Genomic DNA, 25,930 nt, shown 5'->3' with positions numbered 1-25,930 from the left:
ACAATAATACATTTTATTTATATAGCTCCTTTCCCATGCTCAAGGAGCTCACCTGCCAATGGTTTTAATGTTGACGCTGATTGGTGCATAACCCAGCTAAACAATTTATGGATAAAATAGATTTTTCAATCTTTAAAAGGGGTCTTTGAGAAAATTAACAGTCATTGCAGGCTGTATGTAACACGTTTTAAATATAGATTAAGCAGGCCACTTTAAAAAGATCTGAGGGCCAGATCTAGTTTGAAGATCTTAAGTTTATCACATGCTATAGCTTGATTTTTAGAAATGCAATTATTTAGGCATCATTTTATAATTATTTTCTGTCATTTCACAGTTCCTCTTAATGTTTACAGGAGCCCTGTAATGGGTTGCAGCCCCCGAGGTGAGAACCACTGCCTTATGCCATCTGCTATTTTACTGAATTGAAATCTTTAGTTCAGCATTCTGCAATGTTTACTTGCATCTTAGCAGTCCCTTTTTCCAACCACACACTTCATGAGTTGTTTTAAACTAAACATTCGTCATTGCTTCCCACTACTGTTCATACTAGAGAATTCTTAAAAAAACCATTCATTGTTGCTACTGATGTTACAAAAAATGACTTCTCACATTTTCCTACTTCAAATACCACATCTTAATCCTCATTGCATACTTTATCTTACCTGCTTTTCATACCTCCCAGTAAATCATCTATGTGATATTATGATACACAACCTTCACCAGGGATGAATTTTACATTTATCATAATGGCAAATACTATATTGATCCCTACACAATCACATTGATATGTTATTAACTTGTTTTCTCCTTTTTTAAACACATTTATATTGCATCACCAAACTCCAGAATTCTCTCAACTTTAATGTTCCTGGTACTCAAGGCCAATTTACCCACATCATAACCTTCAGTACTGGCTCGAACATGGTTACTGAAGTCACCACTCATTATATTCACAACCTTCCTCATAGGAAACCAAGATGTCACTACCACCAGCGTGTACCAAAATCTATCTTTCTTTTTAAAACCTATGTCAACGTGCTGGGGATATGCTGAGAACGTATTCATCGGCTGTCTACCAATAATCATTCTAATAACTACAACACAGTCACCCTCTTCACCTCCACCATTTCGTCTGTCTATTTTTTTGACATAAGTACAATAACTCCAACACTGCCATTATTTTTTCCCTTCCAGAAAAAATAGTACCTTTTACTATACCCTCTTATCACTCTCTCACTTCTACTTTTCCAGCTCATCCTGTACAAAGCACACAACTCCTCTTCTTTTCAGAATTTTGCTCAACTTTCCCCATCATACTGCCAATATTTCAAATTACAATTGTTTTAGTAAATTCTCTCTTTTATATCTCTTACTCACTATCTCACTTTCATCTCCATAACAACTCTTAGTACAAAACTCTTTAACGTAAGTTTAAATTAGGCTTAAGCCATAGGTCATTCACACATTAATATTGATCTACCCGATAATGATCACATTTTCACACTATCTTGCTTTTGCATTGTCGAAACACTGCAAAATGTATGTTTCTTAATACAATGTAAACTGAAAAAAATCTTTCTAATTATTTATTAAATGGAATTAATTAATAGAAATAATAGGCCATTCTAATAGATTTTCACTCTACTTTGACATCCAGTTAAGGTTAGAAGCAATTTCGAAATACCATTTTTGACACAAGTGACAAATAGTCTAATTCTTTCACTCCTTCCCTTTTTTCTACTACAAAGTATTTAATATCATCAAAAGATGCTAAACTTCCTAAAATAAGGGAATGCAAAAGATACTTTACTTTCATGCGGAAGAATGTGATGCTTGTCAACAGATCCACTGTGGATTTGAGATCCTGTAGTCTTTCTGAGCTGCTTGCTGGGAAATTGTTCTGGAATACAAATACTGGTCAGTATGCAATGTACAATATGTATAAAATATCTACATGCTTAACTCAAATCAACTGAAAGAAAATCACAAAACAGCAGATCTTTAAAAATATGATTGCTGGCAAAGTTTATTCAGGAGTCCAACGCATAACTATAGAGCAAGCATAGAAGCAATGTACACTAAAAGATTAGTCTTGTGCATTAACAGACATAGTGAATGGCAAGGTGAAAACAGCTGGAAGCAAAAAGGAAAGAAACAGCTAAAATGAGACTAAACCATTTTAGTAATATATAGTAAGAGGAAGAACAATGTTGGATCTCTTACACACCCGATACATGGAGAGGTCTATGCGAAGAGAATTATGCAGCTGATCCAGTAACTTCACAAACCGCTCTTTCTGTATGTAAAAGAAAATTGCTGTTTATCATCTACAAACATGCATGGTTAAGTTATAAAATAACTTTCCATGTATATTTTTATATCAAAGTATTTACTGAAAATAAATTTATCAGAAATGTGAGAAAAATGTTCATCAAATTCCCCTGCTCCTATGTTATTGTGATCTTTTACAGCCACGCCTTTTGCCCCAGTATAATGCTGAAGGCAGATAATTTTATCAGACCCTAATAAGGTTTAACACTAGAATCCCTGAAGCCTACGAAAAACTTGCAACCCCAGACCACCTTAAATTCCTTCGTACCTCTCCATTAGCATCTTTTATTTTGCAAATGTGTCGATCAGCGCAAGCAGCCTGCTATCCCATTCCCTCACCACCGCAGCTCAACTGAGGCAAAACATTCACCCAGCTAAAGTCTTGTTTATCCGGGTGTGAGGTGCCTGGAGTTGTATAGGGTACATAATATATTGTTATTTGGAACACATATGTTGAGGTGCTATATGAATGGGGGCGCCTTAAGTGTGTTTTATGCTGAATAGAATCTTTTATAACGTTGTCCAGTTTATATAGTCTGTTGTGTCTGTTTAAATGTGTTCCGCCTGGAAACACAGGGGGAAGAAGAGTGCTGTGAAACCGTGACCCCTCAAGGTAATTTTCCCTTTCCACTCATCGATTTCATTCGGGTCATATATGTTACTTATATAAATGCCACATTGAATATTATTTACCTTGATTTACTTACTTATCTTCCTACAGCGTAAAGTCACAAGTAGACTGCACAGCTTCCCGTGTTTGATCAACATGGGCATGATGAGAAACTACATGTCTAATGCTACTTCACTACACAAATTACTTTAGCTGCAGATGGAAGCTCCTGTCATACTTCACGCAACTGTTGTTACAGTTTTGACTTTGTCATAAGCTTTATGACCTTAGCTTCGGAAAGTCTTTCTCTCGTGGGACAACTGGGATCTTTTTTTGAATTTGGAGTAGCATTGCACATGTACTTTGTCAGCATGCCCGTGTCAATCAAACAAAAAAAGCTGTGCAAGATACCTTGGTGAGCTTGGCATGCCCTGCTGTTTTGTTGAAGTATATGTGTGTGGCAGGATGAAGCCTGACCTCTTGCTGCATATCCAAACGGTGCCATCTTTTGCCTTTACGCCTAGTGATGAAGAGTTGTTTTTATGTGTGAGTGGACCTTTTTTTACGGGGAGAGCTTCTGTTCTCTTTCTCCAATGTAGAACCCTCATCCTTATCTGAGTTCACCTCTGTTATAACATGTCTTTATTTGAAAACAGCAGTGTCAGATCGGGGGGAGCGTGAATGTGACTGAGAGAATAAAATTGAATTTAAAAAAAAACACTAACCTTTACAAGTACCATAAATTTACACTGGCTGTTACAGACTCAAATCAAATGTATGTTTTTGTTCTATGATAGTAACAATAAGAGCAGCTCACTACTGAAAATGGTAATTCTGGGAATTGCCCGGAATCAAACCCACAACCTCTTCATTATGAGTCAGCAGTTCTTACCGGTGCACCACCCAAGCAGTCGTGTCAGTGTCATACCCTAAACCGATTTCTTTTTGTTCGGTTATATTATTGAATAAACAAGCACTTGTTTTGTTATATGTGTACCTTTTGTGAAAGTTTTTATTTGATATTTGGACTTCAGTCAATTTTGTCATTAGTACTATAACATGAAAATGTTTCTGTTTTAGGTATGTGTTCAACATTTCTCACATTTCCTGTCATCCTACATTTACATACTGTAGATCACTGTAATAATGGAACACACATGAAATGCATGTGTTCTAAGCAATGATATATTATTTACCCTATACAACTCCTGGCACCTGACACCCAGATAAACAAGACTTGAGCTGGTAGAACTTTTTGCCCAAGTTGAGCTGCAGCAATGAGGGGATGGGATAGCAGGCTACTTGCTGCTTGTGCTGATGAACACAATTACAAAACAAAAGACACTAATGGAGAGGTGTGAAGGAATTTAGGTTGGCCCTGGATTACAAGTTTTATCATAGGCTTCAGAGATTCTAGTGTTAACATTGGAAAGTAACATTTAAAATTGGGTCTCAACACATACCCCAAAATTGGAAGCTGCAAAACGGTTAGAGGCAGAGACATTGGTGGAAGCAGCAGTGTGAGCATAGTATGCATTAATGTTGGCAAGCAAAGTGCTCATGACAGCAGGTACTCCAGGACACATGTACTTTGATGACAAGCAAGCAAAGTGCCTATGAAAGAGAAAGAGCATACTTCATGACTGTACAATCTCTAACAAAACATCTGTCTATCCAAAAAAGGTACTTATGTTACATTTTAAATTACTCGAAGTCTTCTTTCTATCAGTTCCAAGTCCCAAACATGTTTTGATCAGTTATGAAATGTCTCATTAAATAAACTAAGAGAAAGGGTTACATCAAATTGCAAACTAACAGCCTAAATTTCATCCAGAACCATTAAGGAAAATTCACTTGCAAACGCAGAGACTCAATGTCCTTAACATTATTTACCATGCTACTCGTTATCACAGGCTACACAGCAATATTGGTTGCATCCACAAGGAGGAGTAAAAAAGGTAAATGTATGGGGGGTTTGAAGGAGAGGTTGGCCTTACTTTGATATAAGATGACAGTCACACAAACAATTCACTTCATAATAAAAGTAATATATTCTTCAGTCTGTATCACAAAGTCATACAATGGATACAAATAAAAGATGGTGTTCAATATAAAAATGTATTTAAGGAAATAAATCTGTAAAGAATAGCAATAAAAGCCTGATGCAATAAAAGAGAATTAGAACTCAAACATGTAAAATAAACTCTGCATAGTAACTAAAGAGTATAATCAGATATTAAAAACATAAGAAATATTTTGAACAGAACAGACCATTCAGTTTAACATATCTGGTTGGTCCATGTTTATTTAACTTTTTGAAAATTTTCTTAGGAAGTTTCATTCACACTTTTCTTAAAGATACTCACGTCATAGCTTGATAAATAGACTCAATCCCATAACGCATTGCAAATTCATCCACAATTTCTTGGCCAACTTCGTCAAAATAAACTTTCCAGGCATCATCACCCTTGGAATCAGGAATTTTGACAGAGCCACTGCTCTGGATGTCTGTCAGGTAATGGAAAAGGTTCTGCAGGAGAGAGAGACCGAAGACAGACAGCTAAAACATCTCAACCAGATGGCATTGGCTAGTTTCATGAATGTTCTATTAGTTCTAAATTTTAACATTTTTAAAACTCCCTTTCTGATAATTAAGTTACACAACAACTTGAATATACAGCCAATAAAATGTAACTACTTCTACAGGTATTTAATGTATATGAATCAATGAAAAAAAAGGAATACTATTTTTTTAATGGTCCTGGTAGATTTCGTGACCCGATAAACTTTATTTATTTATTTAAGAGTACCTGCAGACAATTATTACAACCATCATTAAAATAGTGAAGATATTAAGATATTTACCTCATGCAAACAGGTGTATTGTATATGATATGGTGCCACCTTCTCTTCACCCTTTATTTCTACACTAATCTGCAGCCGTATAGCTCCTGATACAGCAGACTTGTCTGTTCTCTTCTCTGTATGAACAAGTAGGCAAAAAGGTTTTAGAGATGGCAATATAGCTTTAAATTAATATCTCAAGTAAATTTCCTCATTAGCACATTACATTTTTGCAGAATCTCCCCTGTTAATCTCAACCCTAATAACACTTTAATATATATATTTTTTTAGTATATCAAATATTGCACATAAGAACAACACTCTCAAATGTTCCTTAGAAAGACAGTTTAACAGGATCACATTTAAATAAACATTCATTATAAATTATAGCCCCAACCTCAAAGGGCACTTCAACCTGCTTACGTCAGACAAAAAGCTGAAAAATCTATCTGAAACACAGGTGGGATAACACAATTTATGATGGTCCTAGACCAGATAAACTGCAGGTCTGGTGGAAAAGGGATATAAAAAAGTGTGTAAGAGGTGTGAGGAAGAGAGTGTAAAGATTGCAACCTGGAATACTGGACGTATAACACAAAAGTGAGGTCAAATAGAATAAAGTACTAAACAGAAAAAGAGTAGATATGTGCAGTGCACAGGATAAGAGATGGAAGAGAAAGGTGTAATAATACCTGCTGGAAATAGTGAAAGTTACAAGTATTTTTTTAATAAGATTGGTAATGGCAATGCTAGGGTTATTGTTGTATCTGACAAATGGGAAAGCAAAGTGGTGGAGGTTAAGACTATCTTTGGTAAATGACTGAAGAATATAGTCTTAGCAAGCTGGCAGAAATGATGAAGAGAGAGATGTGTTTTGGGACAGGCTGATGCAGGTGACATTTGGGATGTCCCCATGATAGGGTGACTTTGATAGTTTACAACTTAAATCTGGGCGTTAGTGCTGATGGTTACCACAGAGTACACATGGACATTAGGGGTATGGGCATTATTAATCTTCAGGGTTGAAAGAATATTAGAGTTTAGTTATGTAATGGAAATTGTGAAATGCATGGCCAAGAAGAAGGAAAACATTGAATATGAACTGAATTTGGGGCTGTAGGAGGCACGACAAGCTGTTTGTTATTGATTGGTGCATGGGTTAAAACTGAGACGATGATCCCCGGAGAAAGTGGAATATCACAGAATTGTTTAGAAATGCAATTGTTTGATTTATAACACACTATAAGGGCTATCTTCGACACTACTATGGTCATCTAAAGCATACATTGCAAAACTGTCCAAAACATGTTTTTTACATCTTAAAAATGTTGGAAAATGCAGACATCTTTAAAATATCCAGGATACTGAGAAATTAATGTATTTATTTCTAGTACGATTGACTACCGCAATGCAGTATTCACTGGCTGCTCAAATTGTTCTTTATACAGATTTCAGTTAATTCAAAATGCTGCTCTAGCAATTACTACAAGAACAAGAAAGTATGAACACATAACATCAGATTTCAAAATCCTCATTTTAAAATAAAAAGTCTTTTTACTTATCTGAACTTATTACTTACAAACCTAAGCACACATTAAGATCTCAAGATGCTGCACTGCTTATGAGTCCAAGGATTACTAAAATAATAATGGGAGGTTGAGCTTTTAGTTACAAGGCCCCAGAGCTGTGGAATGGTCGGCTACTATAAGAGGTGCCCCTTCAGTCTCAACTTTTAAATCCAATGGGGAGTGATGGAGAATGTCTCACTGAAGCACAAGAAGTCTGTGAATGGATAAAGTTGCTGCCAACACAAGGAAGCATAGTGGTGGAATGCTAAGGTAGAGGTGTCTCTATATCTGACCCTCATTTTCACACTACGAAGCAAACCCCTGAGATGTAGTGGCGGTTTTCTCGTGGCGACAAAGTGGTCTGTGGGGAGAAAGAAAGGAGGGGCTGGTGTGCTCTTGGTAATCCTCTGGCCTTTTCCCATAAGGGAGTGGTAATAATACATGGTTTAAAACAACAGCATTATTTAATTCCGACAGTAACATTTCAGTTGTTGCTAGCCACTTGGTGTTACTGCGAAAATGGCTTAAACATAAGACTAGTCTAGCCTGCGTGCATGGGGGCGTCAGCCAGTATAAGTCCACCTCATGCTACATCAGCTATGAGGGGACCATAAAAAACTACCGGTAGCAGTTATGAAAATACCTCTGTTCCCGGCAATACTAGATCGAGACTGGTCAGACCTCTAAATGTGTGGGGATGTGCAGTCTTTGTTGTTAGTCCCATGGACTCACTGGTGACAAGTCTGTGAACTGGCACATACCCACCTCTTGGGAGCCCATCTGGGCCCCAAAAAGCGCATCATGTTTCAATTGTTTTAGCCAGGAATCAAAGAGGATGTCCGCCACTTTTTCGTATCCTGTCCGGAATGCCAATTGCAGCAGATTCCTAGGTGGGACCGCACTCCTATTGTTCCCCTACCCCTGAATTATATTCCCCTTGAACGTATCTGGGTTGACCTGGTAGGACCCTTAGAGCGCTCGGCCAGGGGACATAAGTAAATAATGGTCCTGGTAGATTTCGTGACCCGATATCCAGAAGCTGTTCCATTGCGCTCAGCTACAACCAAAGCTAACACACGGGAATTGGTGGGGTCTTCTCGCAAGTCGGCATACCTAAAGAAATCCTAATGGATCAATTCATGCCCTTTACCTTGGAGATGTTCAGGGAAACGGCTAAGTTACTGAAGATAAAATATTTGAAAACTTCAGTGTATCATCCTCAAACCAATGGTTTGGTGGAGTGGTTTAATCAAAACCTCAAGCAGATGCTTCGCAAGGTGGTCAGCGAGGATGGAAAGAAATGGGATCAGCTCCTCCCCTTCGTCCTTTTTGTAAATCAGGAATTCCCACAAGCCTCTATGGGTTTCTCACCGTTTGATTTATTATACAGACGACAACCCCGGGGCATACTGGACAGTCTAAAAGAAGAGTAGGAGGAACAGGGCCCTCCCCTCGACAAACAGAGTATACAAAATTACGCAATTGATTTGCTAAAATCTAACTTCTTCTAAAAGACACAAATAGCTCAGTTTTGACGGGAGTTCTGCTGGGGAGATCGGGTCATGGTACTTCCTACCTCACATTTTAAATTATTGGCCCATTGGCAAGGCCTTACGAGGTTAAGGAGAGGAAGGGGATCATCGATTATTTGGTTAAACAACCAAATAGTCTGCCAGGCAAGCAGGTATACCACATGAACCTGCTAAAACCGTGGAAAGATAGGGATCCCAACCCACCCTCTGGACAGCCCCGTTCATCCCAACCCACCCTCTGGACAGCCCAGATTCTTCACTCGTAAATTGGCCCAAATTTGACCCCCCCTTAATAATGACAACTGTAAACATTTATCTCGTCTATCCCAGATGTAGTGAGTTAACAATCTGGACGGACCACCCTGAAAGCGCATGATATAGTGACAGAACCTGGGGTAATAGACCAGGAACATCCAATTCGGCTTCCCGAGGCAAAAAGAGCAGAAATGGAGCTGGAGATCTAAAGAATGCTGGAATTAGCTGTGATAGAGGAGAGGCATAGTCCCTGGTCCAGTCCTATCATATTGGTCGTAAAGAATGATGGGAGTTGGTTTTGCAATGACTTCTGTCGGCATAACCAGGTCTCCCAATTCGATGCATATCCAATGCTGTGAGTGGACAACCCTTGACACGACAAAGGGGTACTAGCAGGTTTTCTTAACGGACTCTGCAAAGGAGAAAACTGCGTTTAGCATCCCTAACGGACACTGGCAGTATTGTGTCCTTCCATTTGGTTTACATGGGGCACAGGTGACTTTCCAGCATCTTGTGGATAAAGTGCTCTGTCCCCATAACTCATATTGTGCTGGTGACCTGGATGAGGCCATTATCTTTTCCAGCAAATGGAAGGAACACCTTCAGCAGGTACGAGTGGTACTGTGGACATTAAGAGAAGCTTGTCTGAGAATTAATCCAAAGAAATGTTTTATTGGATTAACTGAGGCCAAATATTTAGGGTACCTGGTGGGCTAGGGTAACCGTGAGACCACAGTGCTCTAAAGTTGATGCCATTCTACAATGGCCCCACCAGAAAAACCAGAGGTAGATCCAAGCCTTTTTTGAATTAGAAGGTTACTATCCCCGGTTTGTGCCAATCTCATAAGGAAGAAGAGTCTGAACCATGTGATATGGGATGTTAAATCTGAAGCTGCATTTAGTGACTTACAGCAGGCCTTTATGTCAGCTCCAGTATTGAAAGCTCATAACGTTTCCTTACCTTTCATCCTACAGACAGAAGCTTCAGTTAGAGGTCTTGGAGCTGTGCTTAGCCAAAGTGTTGATGGAGTTGAATACCCCATCATTTTCCTAAGTTGGAAACTGTTGGACTGGGAAACCAGGTATGTTGCCGTGGAGCTGGAGGCCCTAGCGATTAAATGGGTGATCACTCAGCTGAGGTACTACCTCCTAGGCAGCAAGTTCACTCTGATAACGGACCATGCACCTTTACATAGTTGAACCAGCAAGTCACAAGGTGGTTGTTGGACCTAGAGCTTTACAGGTTTTCTGTCATTTTCCACTGGGGTGTCCTGGAAGCCAGAGCCGATGCCCTTTCTCAGTGTCACGACCTCTCAGCCAGGTACGTTCGACCTGATGGGTCTTTGCTGAAGGGGGGGTTGTGTCACACACATGCGCATGGGAGGCAGCTAGAAGGTCCACAAGAAGGTAATTAAATGTTAGGGGCTGGCGGGATGCAATAAACCTTTCAACTCCATCTCTGCAGACCAGACATGGGAAATTCTTCCCGATTCCAATGATGTCACTTTCGGCTCCGGCCTGATGACGTCACTTCCGGTTCCAGGCACAAGAACATCACTTCCAGGTTCTGGTTCCAAGAGCATCACTTCTGGTTCTGGTCCTAAGAAAGTCATTCCCGGTTCCGGCTCCAGATGATATCACTTCCGCCAAACTGTTTTAAAAGCCAGTCATCTTCCATTCTTACTCATTTTCTGTTTTGAACTCAACCTGTACACTTCAATGTATTGCCAAAGCTCCATTATTCAAGTATACGGGTGGCTACCCCAAACCTCTATTCATGTTACAGTGTACATAAGGGTGCATAAAAGATGTAGTGTTGGGAAAGATAATCCTCATGTTCAAAATGTGATCTTGGTTTGAACAAAGTGCATAAAATGGTTGAAAAATGTATTGAGTATAAATTTAGATATCAGCAATGGAGAGGATTTTAAGAAAGTAGGCAAGTTCCATTACATAGCTGCCAAAGTGAGTGCAGATTTAAGTGTGGATACATTACTGACAAAGTGGGTAACAGCACAGAAAACAATTCTAGAATCTGTTTCCCATTCTGACTTCTAAAGGAGTCTCAATGGCATTGAAAAGAAATGTTAATGAAAGTTTTGTGAGGAGTACTATTCTCTATGGGACATAGATGTAGTTGATGAAGGTTTTAGATGAAGGAAAGCTGGAAAGAACAGAGATAAGAATGAACAGATGGATGTGTGAAGTGTCATGGAGTGACAAGAAGATGAATGCTATGTTCAGAGAAAGAGTTGGAGATAATTGGGGTTGTGCTGAGAAGATACAAACAAATGTGTTTGGGAAAATGGAGCAAAATATAGAGGGACATAGAGGTTGAGGGTATGGCTAAAAAAGATGTGGTCAGAGGTAGTGTTGGGTGATATGAAAATAGTTGATGCCCTGGACCAAAGTCTACAGTGGCAAAAAAAACTGAGAGGGCAACAAAAAAAACTGTTTAAAACTAAAAAATGGCTTTAAAACAAAGATGCAGATATCTTTCAGCAAAAATCAAATTTACTGAAGGCCAACTATGAGTGTGTATGTGCACTAGAAATCAAAACTTGGTTTAAATTTGCAGCAGATAAACACTATTCATTATTATATTTTATAAATGTTTTGTACATTTCAATTACAACCTGATGAATCATGTAGTTTAGAATTTAACAAAAAAAATTCTTACCAAGATTGTACCAAACATCCATTTCTCCGCTTAATGTTCGCACTTCGATGATTGTTTGACCCAGAAAATCATCAGACTCGCGCTTCAGCCTCTGCTTTACCCGAGATTTGATGTCATCATCCTCATCCCATACACGAACTTTGATCCGATCTGAAGAATTGTGGCATTCACTGCCAAGGTACACATGTCAGAAGGATAACAAGATTAGTTATATGTTATTTTTCTGATCTCTGAGACATTAGGAAAAGCTAAATTGTAAAGAGAAGGCCAAATTACCTTTAACGAAAATAATAACATTAGAGTGAAAGGCAATGAATGGAAAAGAAAAACAAATGTGCATCAGCTACAAGTAATGTTGGTTTCATATACATTTGTCCGTATGTAAATTAGGCTAATCATAAAAAAGCTGGAAAAAAAAAACATACAAGCGAGAACTGAACTCATTCAACTGAAGCAATGAGTTAGTTCATTTAATGACAGACTAGCTGTCATAATATTATGATGGAGAGCTCATTCCGGACTTAGTATTAGTGGACCAAAACATGTTAACTAAATAAGTAAACATAAATTAAAGAACAGGAAGTTAAAAAAATGGAATCACCTGCCCTTTGGTCCCAGATTCAACCACTTTGTTGAAGAACTCACTTAAAGTAGTTGCCACCACAGGGTGCGTACACACACCAAGCACACACAAGGGACAATATAGAATCAGCAATGCACCTAACCTGCATGTCTTTGGACTGTGGGAGGAAACCGGGGTACCCGGAGGAAACCCACGCAGACACAGGGAGAACATGCAAACTCCACACAGGGAGGACCCGGGAAGCGAACCCGGGTCTCGTAACTACGAGGCAGAAGAGCTACCCACTGCTACCATACATATTTCATACCAGGGATTTTTCCTGCCTTGCATCGAAACCTGCTGGGGTAGGCTCCAGGTTTCCTGCCATCGTGCTATGGATAAACAGTTTTAGATAATATATATATTGTTCCTAATCTCAGATGCTGTCTCTGTTGTTTTTTGCCTGACCATATACCTATTACCTACTCTTGCTCTGCTCATTAAGTGTTTACTATTCTTATGCATGGGCTATTTAAGTCTCACTGCCCCTAACCTTGACAATAAATACTTGTTTATCTTTGTTTCCCTCAATACGGATAGGTGGGGTCTACACATTTATTCAAGCCTAAGAGCCGTGTTCTTCCAAAGCCCCCATGATTTTCATGATCACACCTGTCAGAACACATTTAAATCTACTTTCTGATTTTTTATATCTTTTCAGTCCTGCAGGTGGCAAAATTCTGTCTATAAATTGTATGTACCTGAGATGAACTCAGAGATCAATGTTGCTGGTAGAAAATAAAAAGCCCAGTATGGGAGAAATTGCAAATGGAATATTGAAGGCATTCATTATAAGCACATTGTCTTGGAGCGAGATATGCGATATATGAAAGGAGAATTCACCTAAATTTCAATACAAATGGGCCCACCCTGGGCAATAAAAGGAAAAGATAAAAAGTGCCAACAATCAGCACCCATTTGTTCAGAACAAATGGCGTAGAATTATATTTTAAAATATAATAAAAATTGTTCATATTCAGTATCTGGTTTGATTATGCTTGTTTTTATCAAACAAAACCAGACAGTAAACCATTTAGTGTAGTAAGCTTCCACTAATATATCCAAATCCATTAAGTCTACAGTTCTGATTGTGACACAAAGCGAAACTGCATAGTAGCTCTTTAACAATACCATCTCTCTCTCTCTCTCTCTCTCTCTCTCTCTCTCTCTCTCTCTCTCTCTATATATATATATATATATATATATATATAAATAATATCCAATGTCTGTCTGTCTGTATGTATGTCCGCCTTTCACAAGAGAACTACTTCACGGATGTAGATTGGATTTTTTTTTTCTATAATTTGCTTGAACATTCTGGTTGATTATGAGAATTCTCTCATTGCGCTAAATATAGTTCGCTTGCAGCACCAATTTATTTGCGTGAATCTGAGTTAGAAGCTGCGGGCCAAAGAGACGTGGAGGTGGGACCTTAGGAGTAGGGAGCATGCGCCAGCCTCCATTCGGATTAGTCTACCTTTCGCCACGTGTTGGAGCATACCTTGCCTTGGCTAGCAATACCTGTTTGTTCAGGAGACATTATCATCTAGAGATTGTTAAGGAGTAACATTTGATGTTTTTGAGAGGGATATCAAAGTTACGTGTGTTTTAGAGGGTAGCTGCTAATTGCAAGAGATATTACGGCCACATGCTTTTCTCCCCACGCAGGGGACGCTCTCCCATCAGAGCTGAACACGATCAGATACAGTGGCAACGTCTGACATTGCAGTGTTCCTGCCTTCTGTTTGGCCAGAGATACCTTGCTGACTTTTTATATTTTTGGCAAAAAGATCACAGCTACAGTCTCACTACTGATAGCAAAACCAAAACATATTGTAAATGAAGAGCCTCTAGGATATGAAAGCTATCAGTACAAATTCTTCACAATACAAATTACATTTTTAAAAATTTTTGTATTTATTTTTAAAGTTTGTCCTGTTCCACTACTATGCAGGCAGAGCTAAGGGAATAGCTAGTAATTACTAAAACTAATACTGAAAAAAATGGATATAAAAATAAAATAGAAATATTTTTGTTTTTGTGAAATAAAACAAAGTTCATTTGTAGTGCTTACTACAATAGTGGGGATAATGGAAATAGTAAGGTAGAAAATTTTAATACTAAAGTGAGAGCTGCCGCTGACATAGTCGCTCCTAAAAAGACAGTTAAAAAATCTTCCAGCACTATTACACCATGGAAGACCCAAAGAGTGTCTGATCTAAAGAAAACATGCCAGAGAGCTGAGCATAAATGGAGAAAAATTAAACTGATTTTCCACTAAGAGATATTGAAGGCTAAAATAACATAATACAACAACATAGTTCGTCTTAAGAGGCGGTGCTATTTCTCTAAAATTATAAATAACAATGCTAGTAATCGAAGAGTTTTATTCTCTGCAATTGATCGTTGTCTAAGCCCAGGTCACTCAATGGAATCCCTCCACAAAATTTCCAGTGAAACTTCCATCCATCCATTTTCTAACCCGCTGAATCCGAATACAGGGTCATGGGGGTCTGCTGGAGCCAATCCCAGCCAACACAGGGCACAAGGCAGGAACCAATCCTGGGCAGGGTGCCAACCCACCGCAGGACACACACAAACACACCCACACACCAAGCGCACACTAGGGCCAATTTAGAATCGCCAATCCACCTAACCTGCATGTCTTTGGATTGTGGGAGGAAACCGGAGCGCCCGGAGGAAACCCACGCAGACACGGGGAGAACATGCAAACTCCACGCAGGGAGGACCCGGGAAGTGAACCCAGGTCTCCTAACTGCGAGGCAGCAGCGCTACCACTGCGCCACCGTGCCGCCCCTCCAGTGAAGCTTGTGAGGTTTTTTCTATATTTTTTAATCACAAAATTAATGATATTGTAAACATTACAGTACATCTCCCCAATACTAATCCTTCTAAACCCCGGCACTCCATTTTAAACAAATTAAATTCTATTACCAGGATAGATTTACCTAATTTATATAAAATAATTTCTCAACTGAGACCCTCCACCTGCATTGCTGACCCAATACCTACAGGTTTTTTTCAAAGAAGTATCTGGTGTGCTAATTAAGTTTTAAGGTTTCTATTTAGTCATGTTCACACAAGAAAACATGAAATTTGCCTTCTCAGTTGCATCTAATAACAGACAGAATGAGATAAAACAGAGAAATAGAAACAAGAAGGTTTAAGGTAAGGCAGTTAGATAATACATATTTATAACAAAAAAAAAGGTTACAGGATATATATCAAAACCTTAATCCTCCATCCATCCATTATCCAACTGGCTATATACTAATTACAGGGTCACGGGGGTCTGCTGGAGCCAATCCCAGCCAACACAGGGTTCAAGGCAGGAAACAAACCCAGGGCAAGGCGCCAGCCCACCGCAGAACCTTAATCATTATCTCCGATATTTCTTATTGAAAATTCATGAAACTAGGAAGAAAGGAGTTTGTGGAGCGATTTGTGTGGGTTTTTAAAGTGACTATCCTTCCTGATTTACTGAACTTCTACATGTAATGGATGTCTGTCATCAGTTGAGATGATTTCCAGTTTCTTTAACATTGCCCTCTGCCATACACTAGTCAAATCATCTACATCAGCCCCAATAAATTTAGCTGCATACTTTGTAATCTGCTGGAGCTTTTGAGTTTTGGTTTGTCAGACTATTAAACCAGACAATGAAACTTAAAGTGATCACAGACTGGATCATACTGCGATAAAAGGACAACATGATGTCCTTGTCTAATTTAAATAGTTTGAGTTTATGGAGGAGAAATAAGCGCTGGTTGGATTTAGAGAATAATTTTTTTTGTATTTGTATTCCAGTTAAGATCGCTAATTAGGTAATTTCCTAAGTATTTATATTCAGTCACTATTTCTACCTCCTCTCCCAGAACTACAATAGGTGAACATACAGATTTCTGTCTCTTAAAATCAAATATCATTTCTTTGGTCTTTTTTACATTCAGAGTGAGAGAGTTTTTATTGCACCAGTTAACCATACAGTCCACTTGATTTAGATATTGGCTTTCATCCTCCCCAGATATAAATCCTATGAGCATGGTGTCATCCACATACTTGATAATGGAGCAGTGGTCATTGTTCTGTCTCAAGTCACTTGTGTACAGAGTAAACAGTAATGGTGATAAGTCACACTCCTGTGGACATCCTGTGTTTGAATGAATGACAACTGAAAAAGTCATTGAACTTTAACTGTCTGTGAACGGTTTAAAAGAAAGTTCTGAATCCATAGTGTAATAAATGGGTTTACATTCATACTGTTCAATTTCCCAATCAGTATATGAGGCTGTATGGTATTGAACGCTGAAGAAAAATCCAAAAATAGTGCTCTGACATATAAACCAGGCTGATCAAGAAAGGTGTAGATTTGATGTAAGATAACAAGCAGAATATCTTCCATACTTCTGTTTGCACAATAAGCAAATTGATTGTTGTCTTGAAATGACTTTGTCTCGGTCATTAAAATGTTTTTCACCAAATGTTCAAAGCATTTCATTGGAATAGATGTAAGTGCCACTGGTCTGTAGTCATTTAAACGGCTTGGCCTACAAACCTTAGATACAGGGGTAATGATTGATTGTTTCCACAGATTAGGTACAATACCCCAGGTCAGAGACCAGTTAAAAAGCAAATGAAAAACTGGAGAGAGCTGCTTAGAGCAAGACTTTAAGAGCCGACCTGATATGCCGTCTGGTCCCTCTGCACAGTTTGTTTTGGCCTGCTGCAAGCCTTTCTCCACTTCAGTTAACCCGAACCGTATCACAGCAGAATTCCTGGTGTTTTTATAAAGCATCTCCTTTATTTCTGAATTTTGGGTGCTGAAATCAGGTGTTTCAAATCTGGCAAAAAAGTTATTCAGTTCATCTGCTAAAAGTTTGTGTTCTTTGTCAGCTGGAAAATTCACATTCTTTTTAGAGCCCAGTCCTGTAATTGTTTTTAGTCCCTTCCAGACCTGCTTTGAATTGTTATCATTAAACCACCTCTTGATTTTTTCCCCCATACATCTTTTTATTTTGTTTAATTAACCTGTTAATCCTTTGCTGTAAAATTCGCTTATCTTCTATCTTATTTTCTTGATGTGCATGTTGCTTTTCCAAAATTAATGCTTTAACCTCTTTAGTGATCCATAGCTTACTGTTTGGGTACAACTTGACAGTTTTTTCCTTTATGATCATAGACTCACAGAATTTCATATATTCACTGACAGTGGCCTCATTCAGTGACTGTGGGGATGTCACCACATCCCAATTTGTACCGGAGAAGCATTCCTGCAGTTCCTATACACTGTCTTTGCACCAGTTTTGTGTGATTCGTATGGCTGGATTTTCTTGTTTTAGTTTCTGTTTGTACTTTGGGAGTAGGTGAACAATGACATGGTCAGACGCACCCAGGGCTGCTCTGTGATGAGATATGTAGGCATCAGGGACGTTTCCATAGCACTTGTCCAGAGTTTTGTCCCCTCTAGTGTTTATATTCACATACTGATGGTAATTTGGTAATGCTGACTCCAGATTGCATAAACTTAAATCACCCATCACAAGTTTGAAAGAACCAGGTGATTTGGTTTCTAGTTTATGAGCAGTTTCAAAAATCGATTAAGCTGCAGCTCCCACATCAGCATGCGGCGGAATGTAAATGACAGTCACAAATAATTGATTAAACTCCCGTGGTAGACAGTATGGGCGAAGTCCGATGGGGAGTAGTTCAATATTTGGTGTGCAGATGCACTCTTTTTCAGTGATATTCCTGCACTACCTTTTGTTAATGTAAAGGCAGACCCCACCACCCGTCTGCTTACCAGAAGATGGATTTCTGTCTTGCCGTACACAAACAAATCCATCTACTTCAACTGCTGTATCCAAGTCCGCATTTTTAAACCAGGTCTCCGTAAAGCACATCAGACAGCTTTCAAGGTACTCGTGGAGGTATCGCGTAGATGCTCTCATCTCGTCCACGTTATTTCGCAAAGACTGTGCGTTGCTCATGATGATGGTTGGCAAAGGTGTTTTAAAACTTCTCTGTCTCAGACGTACTCATAGTCCATGTCTTTTTCCTCTCTTCCTGGGTTTCAAACATTTTAATTTGTCCTGTATATTAGTAATACATGGGGAATGACTGGTAGCTGCTCTCATTGATAGCAGCGTATCCCGGCTGTACATGAAGAGCGACAGATACACACCTTGATAGTGTTCTTGACATAGTACATTACTATCATCGTCTAATTCTTTTACGTGGAGCCTGAAAACGATGAGGACTGTTTGAGATCACTTATGTTAGGTAGAATGCCTAGTGGAGGTTGGGTGGTCTCATGGCTTAGAACACCTGCAGATTTAGTTTTTTGTTTTTTCTGTCCTCCCTAGCAATTGGACTTACTTTTATTCTGTGTTAATTAGTTTTGCCTAATTTTATTTCTATATTTTGTCTTTTTTCTCTTTCTTCACACTGTAAAGTACTTTGAGCTACATCATTTGTATGAAAATGTGCTATGTAAATAAATATTGTTGTTGTTGTAAACTAAAACAAAAATACACGATGAAGGAAAACACGATGAATTTCCAAGTAAGGTCAGAAAAAATATAGAAATAAAAACTAACATAAAAAGGCAAAACTATAATAACCTTGGTGAAAACAAAACCCTTAAAACTTACTGAATACTCTTTTTTTAATACAGTAAGTAATTACTTTTACTCACTCAAAATCATTGCCTTAAGTTTTCTTTTAATATCATACTCTTAGCAGAAGCGACTTACCTTGTGCTATAAAAAAAAGTAGGGTATCAATTAAATTTGTCCAATTGTGGCTTAAGCCTATTGGAGTAGGGTGTATTTATAGAATGTCACTAAGTACATAACCAGGAATGACATTTCAATGTTTTTTAAATACTTAAGAGCATTCAGTTTACAGTACAACTTGTACCGGTTTCCATTTGGCGGTAAAAGAAGTTAATACAGAGTGGAAGAGCAAAAACTGAAGTCATGAATTGCAGAAAACTCATATGAATTACTACATTGAGTCATTTTTTTTTTTTTGCTGTAAAATACCAGTTGATTGTCTTACAAAGTTCAGTTACATACTCCGTTATACAATTATTATATAAACTGTGAGCAGTTGCTTCTTATTGAAAGAACAAATGCATGTGGCCTTGTGTGAGTGATTGTTTCTTTTACGTGACAGGGCTTTAACTCAAATACAAGCAACTTAACAACAATGACATATTGAATTAATTACTTTTATTTAAAATTATATTTAGCAACTACCATTTCACAAGGTAATTTATAAGGTTAGGATAAATGACAGTAGTTTACATTTTATTATATGCTAGCAAAATACCAGTGCTTCGCAGCGGCAAAGTACAGCCTTAAAATTTTTATTAAGAAGAAAATTAAACCTTTTTAAACTGAGGGAAAATATACCAATAATTATTTGGTAAGGATCTCTTTGTATACCACATTGTCAGTTCGGCCCTCCAGTTGTAATATGACCAAGCTGTGCGCTGTGCTTACTCTTGAGCATGCAACGTACAGTTGGCCATGTGAAAAGTAATCTTGTTTCAAATCTCACAGCTTGGATTGCTGCTGTCATAATTGGTTTGAGCATCATGGTATCATGGTTTGTTTCAATTACGACAGTATTTGCAGGACTTGTGTTGAAGTGACATTCAGCATCTGTCAAGTGTTGTAAGCATACAACCGGTTTCATCGATAACTTCACATCCAGCTTTTGAGAGTTTAAACATTCATAAACATCAAAGTGTTCACTACTGAAATCGTCACCTGTGAATCTAAAATGTTTAAGAGGCATTGGCAGTTGTCGAAAGGTGTAAAATATTTGGCCATTTCGGTACACTTGAAAGCGACAATCGAACAATTCAGCAGCAGGCATCAACTCACATGCAGTACCATAGGTGAAGGGCTTAAGTATTTCATTCTTATAGTGCTCCTGTGTAGTATAATTATCTCCTGTACCGTCATCAGTCCACACCTTGAACCTGTCCCAGTCATTCAATACATAAGACAATGTTCCTCAGGATATCAAGAATGAGCCTGATATGGCCGTGCAATATGTAACAAAGAGAATGGAAAAGGTAGGTGCCATCTCCTGGCATGGAAACCACTCGGTAAGTGACAGTTCTTAAATCGATAGTGATCACCTCAATGGACATGTTAATGGGGGTACAGCTGGAATGATAAAGGAAATGGGTACCTGAACAATGTAAAGTAACTCTAAAATACCTACACAATAACTATAATCGTAATAAACGAACAATAAAACAGCGGAGAAGCCGTGGATTAAATAAAAAGGCTGTAGTTATGAGCAGGAAGACGTGAATCCTGTGGAGAAGCAAGGAAGGGAATGTAGAGACCGGAGCGACGGACAGCCTTATATAGGTAGGCAGCCAACAACGTGGGAGGCGTTGAGATGGGGTACGCAATGCCGCCTCACATGGTGACCGAGCTGCAGGCTATGAACGTATATATGTACGTAAGTAGGATTCAGTTAGCATTGGGAACCCGCGTACCAAATTTCTTGAAGATGGGCCCATAAGTAACAAAGACCGTTGAAAAGTTCAATATGGCGGCCGACAGTGGCATCATACTACCGAAATAAGTACGTACATTGGTTTCGGTTAGCGCAGGGAAGCCGCCTACCAAATTTCGTGAAGATGGGGCCATAAATAAGAAAGTTCAACATGGCGGACGTTGTCTACTGTTATGACTGTTACGCGTAGAATTTTGAAATGAAACCTGCTTAACTTTTGTAAGTAAGCTCTAAGGAATGAGCCTGCCAAATTTCAGCCTTCTACCTACACGGGAAGTTGGAGAATTAGTGACACTGAAAAGTTCAATATGGCGGCCAATAGTGGCATCATACCACTGAAATAAGTATGTACATCGGTTTTGGTTAGCGCAGGGAAGCCACCTACCAAATTTCGTGAAGATGGGGCCATAAATAAGAAAGTTCAACATAGCGGATGTGGTCGACCGTTATGACCTTTACATGTAGAATTTCGAAATTAAACCTGCTTAACTTATTTAAGTAAGCTGTAAGGAATACGCTTGCCAAACTTCAGCCTTCTACCTGCACGGGAAGTTGGAGAATTTTGTGGTGAGTGAGTGAGTCGGTCAGTCAGTCAGTGAGGGCTTTCCCTTTTATTAGTATAGATATATATGACAGCAACACTCATAACAGTGAAAAAACAATTACATTGACAATGATGTTACGTTATTTTTAAAATGTTTCCTTTTCTTTTTCATTACTTCTTTAACACACTACTTCTCTGCTGCGAAGCGTGGGTATTTTGCTAGTAAAACTAATATATTGCTACTGCTGAGATCTATCTGTCTAGTGTGTTCTTTGTCTGTTTTCTTATATAGTGCCTTCGCTGTCTTGCCTATTTTACAGTAAATTCCCTGTCTATATGTCTTTGTAGTAATAATATTATTACTTCTTTTTTGATTCCTTTTCTGCTTAGTATATAGTGCCTTTCCTATCTATCTGTCTTATATAATGCTTTTCATGTCTGTCTATTTATCTACCTATCTAGTGGCTTCTCTTTCTGTATATTATTTACTTTATACCCTGTTTTTTCTGACAGTTTTGTAGCTGTTATACAGTGCCTTTGGTATCTATCTGTCTGCTAGTGATTTTCACATCTTCATGAGCTCTCATTATCTGCTTGCCTTCCTAAAGAAGCTGTTGATTAATAAAAAGGCTGTACCATTTTTCATTTAGTAGTGCTTTGTCTGTCTGTCTTTTATACAGTGAACACCCAGTCTATCTATATAGTAATAACAATAATTTTATTATTATATAGCAGCTTCCTTGTCTGTCTATCATATAGTGCCTTTCCTTCCTATTGATCTATATATCTATCCCCTTAGCTGTTTTTTTATATATCTATTATACAGAGCCTTCCCTGTTTATTTATATATCTTGTGACTTCTCTGCCTGTCTGTCTCTCTATTACGCAGTGCTCTGTCTGTCTGTGTGTTATGGATCTTAAAAATAACAGTTATAAGGACACTTGTTCATGTTAATTGCAGTCTCAATTGTTAAAAAATATTTTAAAAGGAGCATCACACATGAAAACATAATAATCTCATTAACTGACAGTGCATACCAATTTATAAATTTTATGCCCGTTTGAGGTTAAAAAGAAAAAACAAAATAACACTTTCCTCCCAGTGTGGAATTGAACTCAGGTCCCTGAGGCACGGCAGCAAATCTTACCATTACGTCACGGAAGCTGTTATATCATTCTTGAACCTTTTGTGAAAGTGTTTATTTGATCTTTGGAAATCAGGCTTCAAGCATTCTATAGTTTATGCTTACATTTTGTAACATTTATTACTAAAATATGAAAAAGTTTCTGTTTTAACAATGTGTTTACACAGATTACTATAGAAACGGAACACACATGTAATGCATGTGTTCCAAATAAGAATCTATTATTTCCACTCTAAAACTCCAGTAGTTCACTCACTCCCAGATAATCAAACAAGGCATGAGCTGGGAAAACTTAGTGAATGTTCTGCGACGGTGGGGGATGGCATAGCCGGCTGCTTGCTGCTTGTCTTAATCGGTACATTTACAGGACAAAAGATGCTGGCGGAGAAGTGCGAACGGATTTAAGGTGGGCCGGATTCACGAGTTTTCTCATAGGCTCTGGTAATTGTAGTGTTAAAGTCGGAGACCATAACCAATATACCATATTGGCTGATTAATATCTCTCATACTTAAAATGTATATGCAAACTGACACACTGACTTACACTGGTTTGCTTAAAAACATTCAATTGACAAACAACCAAAGTGTTCTGCAATAGTGGCTTTCCAATTTCAGTCCTTTAACTATAAGTTTTTATTCCAATCGATTACACAATTAGTAAATCATTCTTACTTTTAACTGAACGTATTGCTTAGTTATTTGGACTATAAATATTTCTAAAAAATTTATAATTACTTGAATTTAAATACCTATTTTCTTTTGCTGTTTTTTTTTTTTTAATTTACTCTTATATAATGTTTGCTTTCTTAAGTATATCCAAATGCTGACAACTAGTAATGAGCAGTGCAGACACAGATGCTAAAAACAATTAGTTCACTGTCATTTTATTACGGAAGAGCAGAAAAGTAAATGTGACACTTAAGTAATTGCTCTCCTTTAGCATTCAATATTGTCAACATTTAGAGACAATTAAGACAGCCAACTATAGAAAATATAACTTAAAAAGAAAATGGTAAAGGAATCTTACCAAAGTTTTGGCAAAGCACAAAATACTTCAAAAATGTTTAGAGCTAGACAGTAAAAATGGACAGTTAACTAAATTATGTGATCAAGCAAAAGTAAGAATGCCATAGAAGCCCCCTAGGACTGAACTTGGGGAAACATAGTATTACAGCACACATGGGAAATGTGGACTGAAGGGCACATGAACTGGACCACAAAGGTGTTATTCATCTAAGCTGTAAATAGACTGGCAGTGCTAGGGATTCACACTTATTCTTGTCAGCATGGTTACAATGCAGCTTTACAGTGTAAGTGGCACTTTACTATCACCCTTCGGCAATATAAAATTATTTATTATTTTACTTCTTTAAATCATAGCCTCACAAGTACTAACATCCTTTTTTGTTTCTCATCCTCATCAGCAAACTTTCTTCTGCTTTATCAAATGTTAACTTAATCGTCTAGATCTGATGATACCAACTTAGACAGAAACAAAGTAATGTTTTAACTTTATGCCTTTCACTATCAAGAAAACCATCTAAAAGTTCAATTATTTTGATTACAGCAAAGCTAGGGAATAACATATTATATGGGAGGTTTTTTTTATTATACTGTGACAGTGGCACACGGGATGGATGGGTATTGAGACAAGGAGACGGGAAGATACTTTACTCGGGCAGGAGGCCCCGAGTAGACAGAAAGACATTCTGGCAGAGAGAAGGAAGGGTGTCATACCTGGACAAGTCTCTCCAAGTGGATGGATGGACATCCCAGCCAGCAGAGAAGATGGTTCCTTACTTGGCCTGGAAGTCCCAGATGAATAGACAAGCGTCCTGATAGAAGAGGAGGGCAGGGAAGGACAGTCTCTGGGGGTGTCGACTTCTCTGAGTCGCTAGGTGGCAGTGGCCCTCGATATCAGCAGCCATTCAAGAACCAGCAGGGAATGCTGAAATTTGTAGTCTTGCAGCAAAACCCTCCTGGTGCCCACAGGTGCCGCAAGATGGCGCTATTGGGAGATGTACTCCCAGTTATATGGGACTTCCCTGTGACCTGGAGGTGTTTTCAACGGGCAACAACCCTGGCACCAGTAGGGGTTTCTTGGTTCCTCAATAAAAGGGACCACACTGCCCTGTGCAGACAAGTCAGAACTTGGAGGAGAACAAGCAACACTCAACTGGAGTAGAGCAGTGAGGTGGAGATAGGTCAGGTGTTTGGAGGAGAGATAACTTTGATGCTTTTTTGTGTGGAATTTGTTTAATAAACACCCAGTTATTTGCACACAGGACTGTCTTAGTGTGTTTGTATTGGGGTTTGGGGCTCTCCGGCCCCCCCAAGCTTTCACAACGGCTAATTATGTTACATTAAAGACATAGTCCAGCAAAAAGTGTTTGGAAATCTAGGGAAAGACAAGTAGGACTCACAAATGATACTTCTCATCCCAAAAAGGGTTAAGATTCCCATAGATAGTTTTAGTCCTCCTCTTTGTTTTGCCCACTTGCACAGTAACATAGGGGTCACTGGATCCAGTTTTATCCTTGGCTTGAAGACCCTGTGCAGACACAACTGAAAAAGAATGATATATTAAGAATTACATCACAGTTGTAAAGGCAGAATACTCTCTGTGTTTGTAACACAACAGTATTTTATCATTTAGATTTAACTGTTGAATTTTTGTATTAATTTTTGGAACATACTAGATATGTTCAGTACTTTTGAATTCAAGGAAATGGTTTCATTATTTTGACATGTATGTGACCAAGAAAACAATGTTATTTTTCCACTCTTTTTTTTGTACATGATTGTTTATTTGTAGCATCATACTTCTTAACCCTGACAAAAAATCCATAGGTTGTTCAGCTATAAAGGTTTCCTTCTCCAAAAGTTCCATAAGTTTGAGATTATGAGGCATCTCTTGCCTGCCTGGTGAGTGTGGACCTCAAGATATAGCACCTCAGAGACTGATGTTTTACTGAGATGCACTAATCTAGTTGTCTTTGGATTCTTTCCCTGGAGATTTACTGTCTTGTCTGTAGTTTAAAGACTTTGTACTGTTTGAAAAATAATGGAGTGATTGTCTGTTTGTTTTTATATAACTGTAAATATAATTGCCATAGTTCTTAGCATTTTCTTTATATTTTGTTTAAATGTTAATTATTATCATCATATACTCTCTTTTGTATGATATCCATAATTTTCGATGTAGATTTATTTATTTAAATAATTGGTGGGTATTGT

General features: G+C 38.3%; 1 protein-coding gene across 1 annotated transcript in view; it reads right to left on the bottom strand.

Annotated features, from left to right (window-relative positions):
* LOC120532052 (protein unc-13 homolog B-like) overlaps nucleotides 1-25,930 on the bottom strand; it is an 812,076-nt gene that overhangs the window by 259,968 nt on the left and 526,178 nt on the right. The window contains exons 18-24 of the mRNA XM_039757963.1: nucleotides 25,117-25,258; nucleotides 11,821-11,990; nucleotides 5,807-5,922; nucleotides 5,308-5,471; nucleotides 4,405-4,555; nucleotides 2,228-2,296; nucleotides 1,811-1,900 (exon numbers count right to left, since the gene is read on the bottom strand). Of these exons, the coding sequence (XP_039613897.1) occupies nucleotides 1,811-1,900; nucleotides 2,228-2,296; nucleotides 4,405-4,555; nucleotides 5,308-5,471; nucleotides 5,807-5,922; nucleotides 11,821-11,990; nucleotides 25,117-25,258 (902 nt within the window). The remainder of the gene's footprint in view (nucleotides 1-1,810; nucleotides 1,901-2,227; nucleotides 2,297-4,404; nucleotides 4,556-5,307; nucleotides 5,472-5,806; nucleotides 5,923-11,820; nucleotides 11,991-25,116; nucleotides 25,259-25,930) is intronic.

This window comes from Polypterus senegalus, chromosome 7 (genome assembly GCF_016835505.1).
Source record: "Polypterus senegalus isolate Bchr_013 chromosome 7, ASM1683550v1, whole genome shotgun sequence".
Lineage (NCBI taxonomy): Eukaryota > Metazoa > Chordata > Cladistia > Polypteriformes > Polypteridae > Polypterus > Polypterus senegalus.
The sequence above is the reverse complement of the archived record's forward strand: the minus strand, read 5'-3'. Positions and strand labels throughout refer to the sequence as shown.